The sequence below is a fragment of the Pseudochaenichthys georgianus genome, chromosome 12 (assembly GCF_902827115.2).
Source record: "Pseudochaenichthys georgianus chromosome 12, fPseGeo1.2, whole genome shotgun sequence".
NCBI lineage: Eukaryota > Metazoa > Chordata > Actinopteri > Perciformes > Channichthyidae > Pseudochaenichthys > Pseudochaenichthys georgianus.
In genome coordinates this window covers 5,981,733-5,996,595 of record NC_047514.1, presented here as the reverse complement: position 1 = coordinate 5,996,595, position 14,863 = coordinate 5,981,733, and the positions used below count along the sequence as shown (strand labels likewise).

General features: G+C 41.7%; 1 protein-coding gene across 1 annotated transcript in view; it reads left to right on the top strand.

Moving 5' to 3' along the window:
* Positions 1–14,184, top strand: part of LOC117456532 (probable flavin-containing monoamine oxidase A) — a 114,529-nt gene extending 100,345 nt beyond the window's left edge. The window contains 2 exon segments of the mRNA XM_071205079.1: positions 13,160–13,439; positions 14,176–14,184. Coding sequence (XP_071061180.1) covers positions 13,160–13,439; positions 14,176–14,184 — 289 coding nt within the window.
* Positions 14,185–14,863: the final 679 nt, after the last annotated feature.

Below are 14,863 nucleotides of genomic sequence, written 5' to 3'. Positions count from 1 at the left end.
CTTCTCCATGTTTAGTTCTGACTCTGGGGACAGAAAGCTGACCAGTCCCTGAAGACCTGAGAGATCAGGATGGTTCATAATTTAGCAAGAGGTCAGAAATGTATTTTGGGCCTAAACCATTCAGTGCTTTATAAACCAGCAGCAGTATTTTGAAATCTATTCTTTGACACACAGGAAGCCAGTGTAAAGACTTCAGAACAGGAGTGATGTGATCCACTTTCTTAGTGTCAGTGAGGACTCGAGCAGCGGCGTTATGAATCAGCTGCAGCTTTCTAATAGATTTTTTAGTGAGACCTGTGAAGACACCATTGCAGTAGTCGAGTCTACTGAAGATAAAAGCATGGACAAGTTTTTCCAAATCCTGCTGTGACATTAGTCTTTTAACCCTAGATATATTCTTTAGGTGATAGTAGGCTGATTTAGTAACTGTTTTAATGTGACTGTTGAAACTCAGGTCAGAGTCCATGACTACACCTAGATTTCTGGCTTTATCTGTCGTTTTGAACATTGCAGACTGAAGCTCAGCGCTAACTTTTATATGTTCTGCCTTGGCTCCAAAAACCATTACCTCAGTTTTATCTTTGTTTAATTGGAGAAAGTTCTGACACATCCGGTCATTGATTTGTTCAATGCACTTACTCAGTGTTTGAATTGGAGCATAGTCTCCTGGTGAAATTGTTATGTCAATTTGTGTGTCATCCGCATAGCTATGGTAACTTATTTTGTTGTTTTTCATTATCTGAGCCAGTGGTAGCATGTAGATGTTAAAGAGAAGAGGCCCCGAGATGGAGCCTTGAGGTACCCCACATGTCATATTTGTCAACTCAGATGTGTATTTACCTATAGAAACAAAGTTTTTTCTGTCCTTTAAGTAGGATGCAAACCAATTTAGAACTTTTTCCGAAAGTCCCACCCAGTTTTCTAGTCGGTCGAGTAATATGTTGTGGTCAACAGTGTCAAACGCAGCACTGAGATCTAATAATACTAACACTGATGTTCCGCCACTGTCTGTGTTTAAGTGGATGTCATTGAAGACCTTTACAAGAGCAGTCTCAGTGCTGTGGTTTGGACGACAGCCTGACTGGAACACATCGAAACAACTATTTCAATGCAAGAAATTACTCAACTGTTGAAAAACTACTTTTTCAATGATTTTACCTATAAATGGCAGGTTTGATATGGGCCTGTAATTGTTCATTACTGAAGCAGCTAGATTATTCTTTTTTAAGAGCGGTTTAATGACTGCAGTTTTCAGGGCCTGTGGAAAAACACCTGAGTGAAGAGACTTGTTTACTATATGAACTAGATCTGAGGCCATGCAACGAAAAACATCTTTGAAAAATCCTGTTGGAATAATATCAAGGCAGCAGGAGGAGGATTTCAGAAGTTGAATAATGTCCTCTAGGTTTTTTATCATTAATCTGATGGAATTGTGTCATGGTGTTTGAATTGATTTTAAGTGGACACAGAGGCAACACATTTGCTGTACCTGATGCAGAGCCACTGACTGCTTGTCTGATTTTCTGAATTTTGTCAGTGAAGAAGGAGGCAAAATCATTGCACGCCCTGGTGGACAGAAATTCAGAGGCTACTGACACTGGGGGGTAAGTTAGTCTGTCGACGGTAGCAAACAAGGCACGTGCATTGTTTTTGGTAATGATGTCAGAGAAGAACGATTGTCGTGCGTTTTTCAATTCCAAATTATAAAGGACAAGTCTCTCTTTATAGATTTCAAAGTGAACCTGGAGATTTGTTTTTCGCCACCTACGTTCAGCTTTTCGACACACTCTTTTTTCTGCTCTCTTCCGTTCATGGCCATGAGATATATCCATAGAGATATTTTCTTCCCAGTCACTTCCTTTACCTTAGTTGGAGCAATGGCATCTATATCATTTTGAATTTTTGAATTAAAATGATCTACTAGCTCATTTACTGAGATGTTAGCAGGGGCAAGTGTGGAATAAAAATTCTGAGTAAACATTTCCCTAGTATTTTCAGTTAAATATCGCTTTGTGGTTACCTCTTTTTGAACATTTTTGTGAACAGAAATAGAGCTCTCAAAGAAAACACAGGAATGATCAGAGAGTGCAACATCAGTCACCACAACCTTAGAGATATTCAGACCCTTTGAGATAATTAAGTCCAGAGTGTGCCCCTTATTGTGCGTGGGCTTCGTCACATGCTGAGTCAGTCCATAGCTATCAAGAACACAAAACAGTTCTTTAGCCCCTCTGTCCTGGGGGTTGTCAACATGGATGTTAAAATCACCAACAATGACTAGACGGTCAAAGTCAATACACACTATAGACAGCAGTTCAGTAAAGTCATCAACAAAACTTGCACAGTATTTGGGTGGTCTATAGATATTTAGGAACAGAGCTCGAGAGGAGCATTTCAGCTGAAGGGCCACATATTCAAAAGAAGCAAAGTTCCCATAAGATGTCTTCCTGCATTGAATGGAATCATTGAACAAAATAGCAACTCCACCCCCTTTCTTATGCATTCTTTCCTGACTCATAAAACTAAAGTTGGGAGGGGTTGATTCGATAAGAACAGCTGCACTGTTATTTTGTTCAATCCAAGTTTCCGTTAAAAACATAAAATCAAGATTGTGCTCAGTGATAAAATCATTGATTAAAAATGTTTTTCCTGCCAAAGACCTGACATTTAATAAAGCTAGTTTAAGTTTGTTAAACACACTATCAGTAAGATTTTTTGTGACGAGCTGTGGCTGACATGGAATCACTGCTAAATTTGATAAACTCACACAAACGTTTGAGCACTTCCTGTTTCTAAGCTGATTCACCGCTCTTAATCTATTACCTATCAACACAGATATCGGCAAAGCTACTGGCAGGCAGGGCCCCGGCATGTCCTGGAAAGAGTTGAGAGTGCCATACGCCCTTGAGCCTGGACCCAGCACATATCAGTAAGAGTTTGTTGCATTTTGTACACACACATCCTTATCAGGCTTCGGAGACTGCAGATGCTTTCTGGAAGGGAGGGGAGGTGGTTGACGTAGGCACAGTGATGGAGACGGGGGAGATGGTGTGGGGGTAAAGGACATGCTGCCAGGGGGGGGGAGGTGGTTGACGTAGGCACGGTGATGAAGACGGGGGAGATGGTGCGCGTCTCTGCGGTGATTTTGGTGGGCGTCATTGGGGAGCGGGGGTAAAAGACATGCTGCCAACCCTGCGTATCGCCTTAGTTTAGTCTTTGAACTCCAGGAAGGAATCGGTGCCAACCCTCTGTATCTCCGTCGTGTGTTCAGCGATCTCCAGGAGGGTGGGCGAGGGTGAAAGGGTGAACGGAGAGTAGAGAGAGCTGTGGGGTGAAGGAAGAGTATCCTCAGAGGTGATAGGGGGGGTGAAGGGCAGTGGAGACTCCTCCATTTGTCTCCCATAATCAAGACATTCCTCAGGCGGGTGCAGTAATAGATGTTCAAGGTTTTCTGAGCGATGTGTTGTGTCTTTCTCTTGTTTTGATTCCTCTTGTTGCTTGTCCTTGGCAGAGGGAACAGATTGATGACGTAAGCAGTTGAAGACGTTAGAGATAAACAATTTCACTCCTGACTTGTTCAGACAAACTCCATTTGCCTTAAAAAGATGTCTGCGGTCCCAGAAAAAGTTAAAGTTGTCAATATAATTGACAGAATGGTCAATACAGACAGTTGAAAGCCAGGTATTCAGTGCAAACAATCTGCTGAATCTCTCCACTCCTCTTCTGACTGGCGGTAGAGGGCCACTGATGAACACCTCTGCATTTAGGGAGCTGACAGTTTCCAACAAACATTTAAAGTCTTTTTTCAGCACTTCTGACTGTTGTTTCACAACATAATTTGTTCCAATGTGCAGTACCACATTCTTCACAGTCGGATGTTCAGCCCCAATATGCAGGATCTTCTCAGCCAAGTCAGAGACCATATCCTTTGGAAAACAGAGTACGTTGGTGTTGTTCTTACTACACAGACCTTTTACATCTCTTACAGCAGAGTCACCCACAATCAGAGTTTCAGGCCCAGTCGTTAGCTTTCCCTCTAGCCTTTTACTTTTGGAGTAGCTATTGGTCTTTACCCTGCTGTGTGAAGAGGACAGGTTATCCAGGTCATCAGAAAGAGATCTCCGGTTCTCGGTCAGCAGAGCGTATCTGTTCTGGATTGGCACAGTTGGTGGTTTAGGAGGATTGTTTGTAATTCTCCCTTTAGCAGATGTCCACGTCTGTTTCCTAGTAGGAACAGGGGTTGAAGAGGCGCTCTTCCTGGGTGATAACAATGCAGGCCAGCCGGTCGCATCACAGATTTCAGAGCGCTGGGCTCTGCCTGTTGTTCGTCCTCCCAAATCCCATGGAAATGATTTACTCTTCGGCCTTGCACCCAGAGAGTTCGAGGGAGGACTACCACTTGTAGATTTATTATCCGGCACACAGCCCTCCTGTTCCTTGGAATCCTTGTAGCTGCTAACTAGCTTTGAGTTAGCATGCCTTTGTCCATTATTTTGCAACACTGGTAAAGTGGTGTCATTCCAACATAGTCCATTCACTTCCACGTTAACTTCCAACCGTTGCATTTTCATTTCCAACACGGCCATCTTCTGTAGAAGTTTGTGGAAGTCATCTGTAGAGAACGGAGGCATTTTGCTGCTAACTAGCTTAAGCTAAATAGCATGCAGTAGCATACAAGGCTTTCGCTGTTGCTAGGCCACGCTACTGTAAGACTGAGGTCGTCGTAAACATATTGAAATATGGCTGAAACCCTCCGTCTATTTACAAAGAATAACTGTCCCAGTGATAGTTAATGTCCAGGAGCCGCTGCTCGAAAAAAGTAAGCAGAGGCAAGAGCAAGCAGAAAAGCGTCTGCACTGTATGAAGGCTCCATGTAAGTAAAACTACTGCATTCTTTTTTTTTTTGTATGAGTAAAATACAAAAGTATTAGCATCAATACTTTAATATTATATAAGAACTATGTATAAGCTTAAGATCCCAGAGGAGAAATTCTGTTTTTGACTTATTTTGCAATTACACACATAGGCCCAGATACACACACATAATAATTCCTTTACATTTATTATAGCGCTTTTACATATTACACATATATCATACATGCAATGGTCAGATACTGTGGACAATACCCACAGGAGCAAGTTCAGGTGAAGTGTCTTGCCCAAGGACACACCGGCTTTACAGACGCAGCAGCGGCGGGTTTCACCCCTTGAACTGATGATCATTGCACAGCGCACTGCGCCACACCGTCCATCTTCACGCCTCGAGGTCATCGAGGCGCTTTTACAAGTACACATTGGTATTATACATGTACTGTGGACAATACCCACAGGAGCAAATCCGGGTGAAGTGTCTTGCCCAAGGAAGCAACGGCCTGACGCAGTGGCGAGTTCCCCAGCACTCCCCCTTGATCTGATGATCTGATGATCGGATGCACAGACCACTGCGCCACCCCGTCTTTGGACATGCACAAAAGGACCAATACAAAGGGCTAGTGTTCTGGTGCTGGGGAGCAGTTTGGGGATTTGTGCCTTGCTCAAGGACACCTCAGCAGTGCACAGGAGGTGAACTGGCACCACTCTGAATACCAGTCCAACTCTGTACTTTTGGTCCGATTTGGCCTCAAACTGGAGACCCTTCGGTTCCCCAGCCAAGTCCCTACACCGCCCCAAAGATATATTAAAGTACCAAAACTAAAAGTTCTCATTATGCAGAATGGCAAATGTTGTTATAATGTATACTTATTCTGTTATATAATATAATTATTGATCCATTATTGTGGACATTATTTTAATGTTGCAGCTGGTAAAGGTGGAGCTAACTTTAATGAATTACATTTATTTTTTAAAATAAGGTAAAATAATCTACAATTATATATGATAATTCATTAGTTGCTTTATATTTTTTCATCAATACAATTAATCTGTAAGTAGCTAGTAACCTATGAAGTAAAAAGCGCAATACTTTCTTCAAGATTGTAGAGGATTAGAACTATGAATTATCATACAATGGAAACACAAAATTAAAAGTACCTCACATTTGTACTAGATTAAATGTGTTTACAACTCGGCAACCAGGTATTACTTTACTACCACCGAATGCCTTAGACCAGGAGTGTCCAAACTTTGTTCACCGAGAGCCACATACAGAAAAATATACGAAGGGGCTGGGCCCCTCACTAGAGGTGAGGTATATTGCCTCATAAGTTCAGTTATAACTTATAAGTTAGCAAAATCAATCAAATGTAGGTCAATGATGCTTGTGAGTGTTGGCAGCTCATCCCTTACAACAGAAGCCTCAGATTGATTATAATAAGGAGAAAGAGGAAGGGTGTATTTCAAGCTTGTTATGTAAATACGTTATTGGGCTTTTTTCTCATCAACTAAGATGTGTCAGAAAATGTTTCCAACTTGAATTGACTGAATTTATGTGAAAAGTGTTCTTATTAACACATGAATACTACTGTGTAATACATTTTTACATTTATATTTAAGAAGTACAATATAAGATAAGCAGAAGTTTTATTTGTGGGTCAATTATACTTTTTGAATTTACTGAGGGCTGATTCAAAATGGTCCACGGGTCGCATTTGGCCCCCGGGCCGTCATTTGGACACCCCTGTCTTAGACCATGCAGTCATGGGAGTGATCCTGCCTTCACTGTACACTTTAATATTTAAAGAAGTAGCACGAGGTGGTCAGCAGTGGTGTCCTCATAGAAAAGTGTCCATTAATCAATTTCTAATGGGCTGTTCTGAGAAGCACACGGCTGAGGGGAGGAAAGAGAGGTGGGGAGGGGGGAGGTCCAGGTAATGTATTTCAGTAATGACATTAAGTCCACGGGGGAGCAGAGGAAGCTCATTACATAACGTTACTCAAACAGCAGCATTAGGCTGCGGCCCACGCTCCTACCCCATATAGAAAATGGATCCTCAAGGACACGTTGTGACCTTGACACGATTCCAGCGCGTGAAATGAAGGCAAGCCCGTCTTTGGTTAAGATAAAATGCTGCTGGTGTTTCAACGAGTTGTATTTAACAGCAAGGGAGAGTCCGGTTAATGATGGGATGTTGTGAGGGGTATGAATCTCAATGCAGACCCACTGTCGTAAAAATATAATTAGAGTAATTCTCCGAGGTGGAAGCCAGAGAGCTCAGTATGTGAGGCCTTTACAACGAGGAGCTTCCAACTGAATTGCAGGTGTGGTTAGTAGAGAGAGTGGAAACAAGAATGAAAGAAAATCTGCCACGAATATATTGACCCTAGTGGGTTCATGCTTTACTTAGTTACAAAATGCTGTTGGAATAAACTCTTCACAATTGCAAGACTTTTATTTGTAAGGATTCTGTAATAAAGAACTACAATACAATATATGTTTGGCTGCTCAAGGATTAGCTCATTCAACCCATGATACACAGGCTGCTACAGAATACATGTTGAATGTTATAAAAACTTTGTTCCATTATACACCTTCCTCTGATAATTATAACTGGGGATCTCGGAGGGGCTTCGGGTTGTTGATCTCTGTGTCAACACGGTCAGGTTTGCATCCATCCAGCTTTTCAGGATTAGTCCTTCTCTGCTCTCTTTAAAAAGGGCAGCAGCAGCAGCAGCAGCAGCAGCAGCAGCAGCAGCAGCAGCAGCAGCTCTGCTCCTCATCCTGAAACACCCGAGTGATTCCTCAGTGAGCCCCTTGTTATTAAAACCGTAGATTTGCACTATGTTCAAATCATTCTTTAAACCAGGGCGTCTGCTTCTTTAAAGGGCAATGACTGATGGTTACTTCCCCATTGCGTGAATCAAAAGGATTGTAAACCAACAAACAACAGCTCAGCATGAGTTGATCAACAACAACGCATCTGTCCCAAACAAAACGGTCACAGCACTAAAGTATTTGTACTAAAAACATGTGCAGGTCTTTATGGTTCGTCTATAAATGGCATGTTTAAAGTCGATAAGGTTCTTCTTAGGTTTCTGAGCTGCACTGTTTACATTATTTATGGTATAAATATTAACTTTTGTTTACTTATGATTACCATTTGGTGTAAACAACCAATAACCTCTTTGGAGTCGATTATTTCTCCCTGTTTAAAGGCGGCTTTAAAGGGTGTCTATATTAATGTATCAGGTCTATACCAAATCTGCTGCTCCATTTGGCTTTATGGACCTTTAGAATTGAGTTTCACTTCATTGTTTAGCTCACTATAAAGCAACTTTACTGATATCCTCTTTGCAAGCTCACAGCTCTCATAGTTTCCAGACATAACATTCAGCTGTTTTCTGCAAAACAGCTATAAAAACCACCGTACGTAACAGCAGAGAGACACAATTAGTGACTAGCTGGTGAACAAAGTGGAGCATAAAGCAGCTCTCGAGCCAGATATGTCCTCCAGGAGATGGTAAAAGCAAAACATTTAGATAAAGTGAGTTCATATTTGATCTACATGTACAAATGGGCTCTATAGTGCTGAATAAGCAATGGTTTCATAACAAGTTGGTCGATAAATTATAAAAAAAGGGAGATTATTTAAGTTTTTTTATTTCAATACTACCACAATCTACTATCCTGATATAGGTTATGTCATATTATTTATCATGTTATTAAGAACATCAATGCATAATTTACATATCAGCTTCAACTGAAAATAAGGATAAATAGTGAAGTTTATATTTTTGTAGAAACAATCCAAAAAGGATATTTCCTCAAAATACTTTGCATCAACTTTTCTTGGAATTGTAAACAAGATAGTACGTGCTTCATTCAACACCAATGCAGATGACATCATTCTGTATTAAAATGTGTAAATCTACACTTTTATTTGGATATGATTCCAATAAAAGATAAATGATTGTATTGCATTATCGCCTAGCCCTGTTGAGTAGCACTGAGCAGCAGTGAGTTACTCTCACAACACATTTGCCTCAAGGTATAATCTCAAAGCAACAGCATCCAAAGCGTCCAAAGTGATGAACACAGAGAAGCTGCGCACACATCTCCTCCTCCTGTCTGCCAACACATTCAATATGATTGTGAAATGCCAGCACAGAGGCTGAACGAAACACATTTGTTAATTCAAAGGACATCAATTAAAACAAAAAAAAAGTGCCTTGTTGATTTTCTTTTCCAAGGACAAAGTAAACAAGAAGCAAGTGGCAGGATGCTTCTGCAGCCAACAGACAAGTAGACAAGTGTTCTTATCTTTCAATACAACCCACGCCGGCTGAACCTTCTGACACAGTATACCAACAACGAGTTAACATATGCAAGATCCCACAAGGAATAACAAAAACTAAATTACTCATTTATTTCAATTATAAGGAAGATGTGAACTGCTGTACCACCACCCATATCCTAGGGAATAACGGAGCTTTCCAAAACACACAAAGATTAGGCAGTGTGTGGGGCTGTGAATTAATTTGGTTAAACATCTACTCATGATCATGACACTAAGACACTACCACACAGATGCATCATGGGACTTTAGAAAGTACATCAAATAGAGAACATTTCTCATATGGGTTACTACTGACAAGACTGTGCAGTAAAGGCAACCACAATGAACATTTGAGCAGAATCAGAACATCTTTTAAAGAGACCCTATTAGGGCTGTGCAATTAATCGTATTTTAATCGCAATTACGATGTTGGCCTGCCACAATTACGAAAACAACATAATCGAAAAAAACAATTATTTAGCTTTGCTAGGTTGTGACAGTGCACTAGAACATATTTGATCTAATTAATTTTAGTCTAATTTATTTGTAGTTATCATATTTATATATGTTTAGTAGCTTGTGGAAGTGCGCTCCAAAATATTTGTTGATCTTGTTTTTTGGTATTTATTATTTATTTAAATGTATCATTTATTTAATTTATTTTTGTATTGGTTTTTCAGTTGAATTATACGTTCAGGGTAATCAAGAGTTAAAAAGATACTGTTCAAATTACTATTTGTTTTAAAGTTCAATAAATGGATGTTTTCAAAGTCAATGAATTTATAATTTAATAATCGTGATATCAATGACAAAAATAATCGTGATTATTGCCATAATCGAGCAGCCCTAGGCCCTATTATGTGTAATTAAGTCATCTTTAGGAAGGATAAAGAAACATTAGGTATACTGGGCTTTGTTTGCTGATTTAGGCAACTACAATTCCAGTCAGTCAGGCAGTTTACACAAAACATCGTATTTCCAGATACAGTACAGCCAAGAAAAGGGCAGGTTATTCCAGACAACGCTTCACTCACTGTGATCAAATGCTTTAGAAGGTTTATGACAGAAAAGAATGAAAGCTTTCATCTTCCTACAGTCTTTGTTCGCACGTAATGTGACAACATGCAGCAGTTTCCTTCTAAATGCATTGTGTTCATCTGCTGTTATAGTATCTGACTCAGCCCACTGGGAAATGAGATTAAAGTGAACACAGCACAACAGTCTGTATACAGTACAGCGGAGGTCAACATGATATTCCACGAGCTCAGAGGGATTGTTTTATCTTTATCCGCCCGTTTTAGAGAAGAGATTAATCCTTTACTTGTGCAGTTTTTGGATATCCTCCAAAGTGGAGAGCAACATGTTCATGTGCCAAAGCAACGTATTAAAACAAACATTACTGCCGTTTCACTTTTAAGAATGGTGCAGGAATGAGTCCTAACACTTGGGAATGGGTTAGCATGTTGACATTTCCGGTTTGCTTGTTTGGAAATCCCATTGCATTGAAGTTCCTCGAGCAGCCTTGTTGAATCTGGTCATCTCTCACTCTTCTCAGTATACCGCTGCTGCTCGTTCTCCTGCCACCTGATATGCGGGTTGCTGTAATGTTTGGGGTGATTGAGTTCTCCCTGCATCCCTCCTGCCTGTTGTTTTGATTTCCTTACTTGGTAAATGCATTGCTTTCCCTTTTCATTTTCATACATTATTTATTTATACATATATATGTAAGTAAATATTGGGTCTCTCTTAGCTGCTGTATAAGTATGGCACCATACATGTGTTGAATACAGATCCTACTAACATCAGGCAACTTTAACAATCTCTACTTTTTTAAAGTTTCAGTTTGAGGAGATCAATCAGGCCCTTAAGACCCTCAGTGGATCGGAAGGAAACTCAGAGCTTGTTGACATGTTACTAAAAAGGCCTTTTAGTCTGGGGTCATCTTCTGGGATATTCTGCTGATGAAGTCTCAAGTGGCATCCTTTCGCAGGCCGGTCTGTACACTCAACATACTTCTGAGCATTTGTCATCGCAGCTGTGGCACAACTCTTCACTTCTGAGCGCTCATCCATTACTGAATAGTAAGGGGTCCCTTTGTGAAATCCGCTGTCCGCCTTCCAGCATGAGAGAAGTGTGTGAACTCGGTACTCGGGGACACTTCTTTGCTGCTGAGGACTCTGCTGTTCAGATAACATAAATTAACCATCAAGGATGCTGGCCAGATTAAAGGTGCTAAGGGAGAGCTGTTCCTCTGATGGATGATCAGGGGTGGGGGGGGGGGGGGGGGGGGGGGGTTGGTATAGCAGAGGAGCCTTGAAGTTTGCCACCACTCAAAGCACGTCTACACAAGTCGGCCTTTACCCATTGAAACACGTTAATACACTGTTCACCCTGACATCAAGTATAGATAGTAAAGGTGGGCAGTGGAGGCACAGACTGGACAATGGCTCTGAGCCTCAGCTGCTCCCTGGATAGACTGTATACTATCCCTCAGATGATAAGTGAGTGGAACATCATGGAGCTTTGGCTTCCCTCGCATTAAAAGAGATTAGATTTTTGCTCACTGCAACGTAGGGCGCAGAGTCTTACTGTGAAGACAGCTAGTTAGCTTTGTTTCCATGGTTACCTTGCCTGCTTTCCTGTTTCGCTTCTTACAACACATCTATCTCGGTCGTTGCGCTTTGACACGACAGTGCCTTCGGGTCCCAGTTTACATCACTGGAACATTGAAGTGAAGCACAGAGGGTCAAGCCACAGATGATGTAGAGGCAGCTTTAGTGGAATATAGAAATAGTTGCTGTGAACCTGACGCTTAGGTAGCCATGTTCGTTTAGCTTCCTATAGTAAGGCGAGGATTATGGATCTCCCGGGACACATGTACCACATACTGTGTGATTACACTCAACACAGCAGTCATGAGTAATCGGAAGTCACAGGGGCTCACAGGGCAGCACGGTGGAATACTGTAACCCCCTTTCTTTCTTTAGAGGCCGTTAGCGAGCCCTTTTCTCTTACATGAAATGACACGTTCAAAGTGTCCCTCGGCTCCATAAGACCATGCCATTACATATGATCATATCCATCAGAGGCTGCAGGGTGGTCGGACGAGGCGCAGAAGCTTGTAATCTCTCATATTCGCCTGTTGTTCTGCTTCTCTGTTCGTTACAGGTAGAGTAGCCGCCCAAGGGAGGATCACATTGAAAGGCATTATTCATGTGGCGCTGTGACTCGGCTCCACCTCACCAATAAGTTATGGGTCATAGAAAGGAGCCAGAAGATCGGCCCTACATCTCTCACCTCTTGCCTCTGTGGCCATTGAAGTGGGTCTTTCAGAACAAGCAGATAGCATGCTGCTAAGCTGCCCTTAGATGTGATGTGTTTTCACAATGTGACTGGTAAAAAGCAACTAATTCATCATCTTCAGTTTTTCCGCCATTGTCTTGAACCTTCTGGGGGGGCTGGCAGTTGGCAGCAGCAACATCCACTTCCATATTCTCCCTCCGAAGCTTCAACTCCTATCCCTTTTTCTTCTGTCTGTTAAACAATCAAACTCAGAATTGCAGCTTCTTGCCAAGAACAAAGCCCTGTGGACTGACGACAAATGCTGTTACCATGGTAACAGCATTTGTCGTCAGAGATGTATTAGCTTTCTAAAGACGAATTCAATGTCATGGCGCAGAATACATGTGAACAGAAGCATTGTGGCTTTTCTGCTTTTTCTAGCGAGCTTGTTGTATCAGAGATGTGTGAACATGGAGCATCTCGACAGACAGAAAAGGGTAAAAACAGTTGTTAAGAAAAAGCTTCATATGTGAACACTGGTAACTGGTAATGTAAATGGCTTCAAATATTATATAAATGTGCTAAAAAGCATACAACCAAAGCCTTTTCAAACAGCAAGACAAAGCCATGTGTTTAGTAAATCTCTCACTTGTATTGGTCTCCAGGATCCACTGGGCAGGCACGGAGACGGCCTCCCTGTGGTGCGGCTACATGAGCGGGGCGGTGCAGGCGGGTCACCGGGCGGCTCTGGAGGTTCTGGCTGAGCTCTTCCCCACGAGCCTGACTCGGGAGGAGCAGGACGCTGTGCAGAACAAACCCTCTGATGAAGGTGCAGCCAAGCAAACACCAACGTCCAAACTCCGCTACCTGGGCACCAGCAAGGCTGTGGTCATAGCAACACTGGCTGTAAGTGCAGCTGTCTTGTTGGCACAGAATCAGAATGCAGTGCTAAATACCAAAGCTTATTTTACAAATGCATTTACAACAACAAGGCATAATATATTTGTATTATAACGCAGACCTGAAACACAGGTTTGCTTCCCACCTGTATGGATTTAACATGGAACAAACTACATAGTTGTTTCAAAGGGCTTCAAAGAAAAAGTGTTCTCTCTAAGGATATGTTTCATCTTATGGTCCAACATTTCAAATGTAGGTTGTGTTTTGCAGGCTTAGAGCTTCAGAGCGACCTTGCTGTGTTTAATCCACTTTAAAGCACAGTGAGCTTTCGGCATGCCTTGCATTGTTTCCCAGAAAGCCATAAAAGCCGCCTGTGAGGCTTGGAGCGGAGCCACACGCACGGTTGTGCGCCCACAAAACCACCAGCAGACGTTGGAATGAGCATACGATGGATGAACTGGCCCCACAATGATAACGTCCCAGAGAAAGTGATTTCATCGCTATCACTGGATTGCACGGTTGATTGAAAGGATTTGTGTCAGTCCCTGTGTCTCTCGGAGAGTGTCTCAAATGCCCACTGATCATTGGACGGTAGTCTGTGACTCCATTGGCGCCACGGCTTGCCATTTGTCTTTGTTATCAGTAGCCTGCACTGGATCAGCTGCCTGTTCTCCCCAGGTTTCACTCAACCCAGCTGAATCTAGACCAACAGCACAACATCTCCTCACGTGTGTGAGTGTCTAACTCCATTTGATCCCTGATGTTCTCATCTTTTGTTCAGTCAGAGTAATGATGTGGATTTGAGTTTTAACAATCATGTAAAAATACAAAAGATAGTGTTTACCTTTCGACCCCTCATTTCATGCAATCCAGTTTACTAGACTATTGTGTGGATGACTAATTCTACTTCATTAACTATATAATCACACATTGCTCAAGGCCTACTGTCAAAGTTTAACAGTGCAAGTAAAGGACAACATTGCTGTTGAAATCTCAGAGAAATATAAATAAATAATAATAAATTGTAGATGAAAACATGTTCACATTTCACCATCGTCACCTTGATTTTGTTCAAAGTTCCATAATGCGATTTTACTGACAGGAAATGTGAAGGAAAGCACAGCGACACATAGCAGCCTGCATCGTTCTATACAGTCCTATAATACCAGATGCCAGCGTCCTTCACAGTAGAAGGACATCTTCACAGTTTGACTAAATGATTAGCCAAAAAACGCATTCATAATTGCACTGATTGCACAGACGGGGACATTCTCATCAAACAGGGTCCTCCAGAAAACCTTGGAAATCACCGGTAAGGATTGCAAGTAAGTAAAACAAAGTCCACTGAGACTACACAAATGTCTACCGATGCTTTTAGAGCGCAGAGATAATATATAGATAATTCATTAAATCAATGATTAACCTCACAATGAGTGTGTCAAATGTAGGTGTCGTGCTTATTAGCTGAA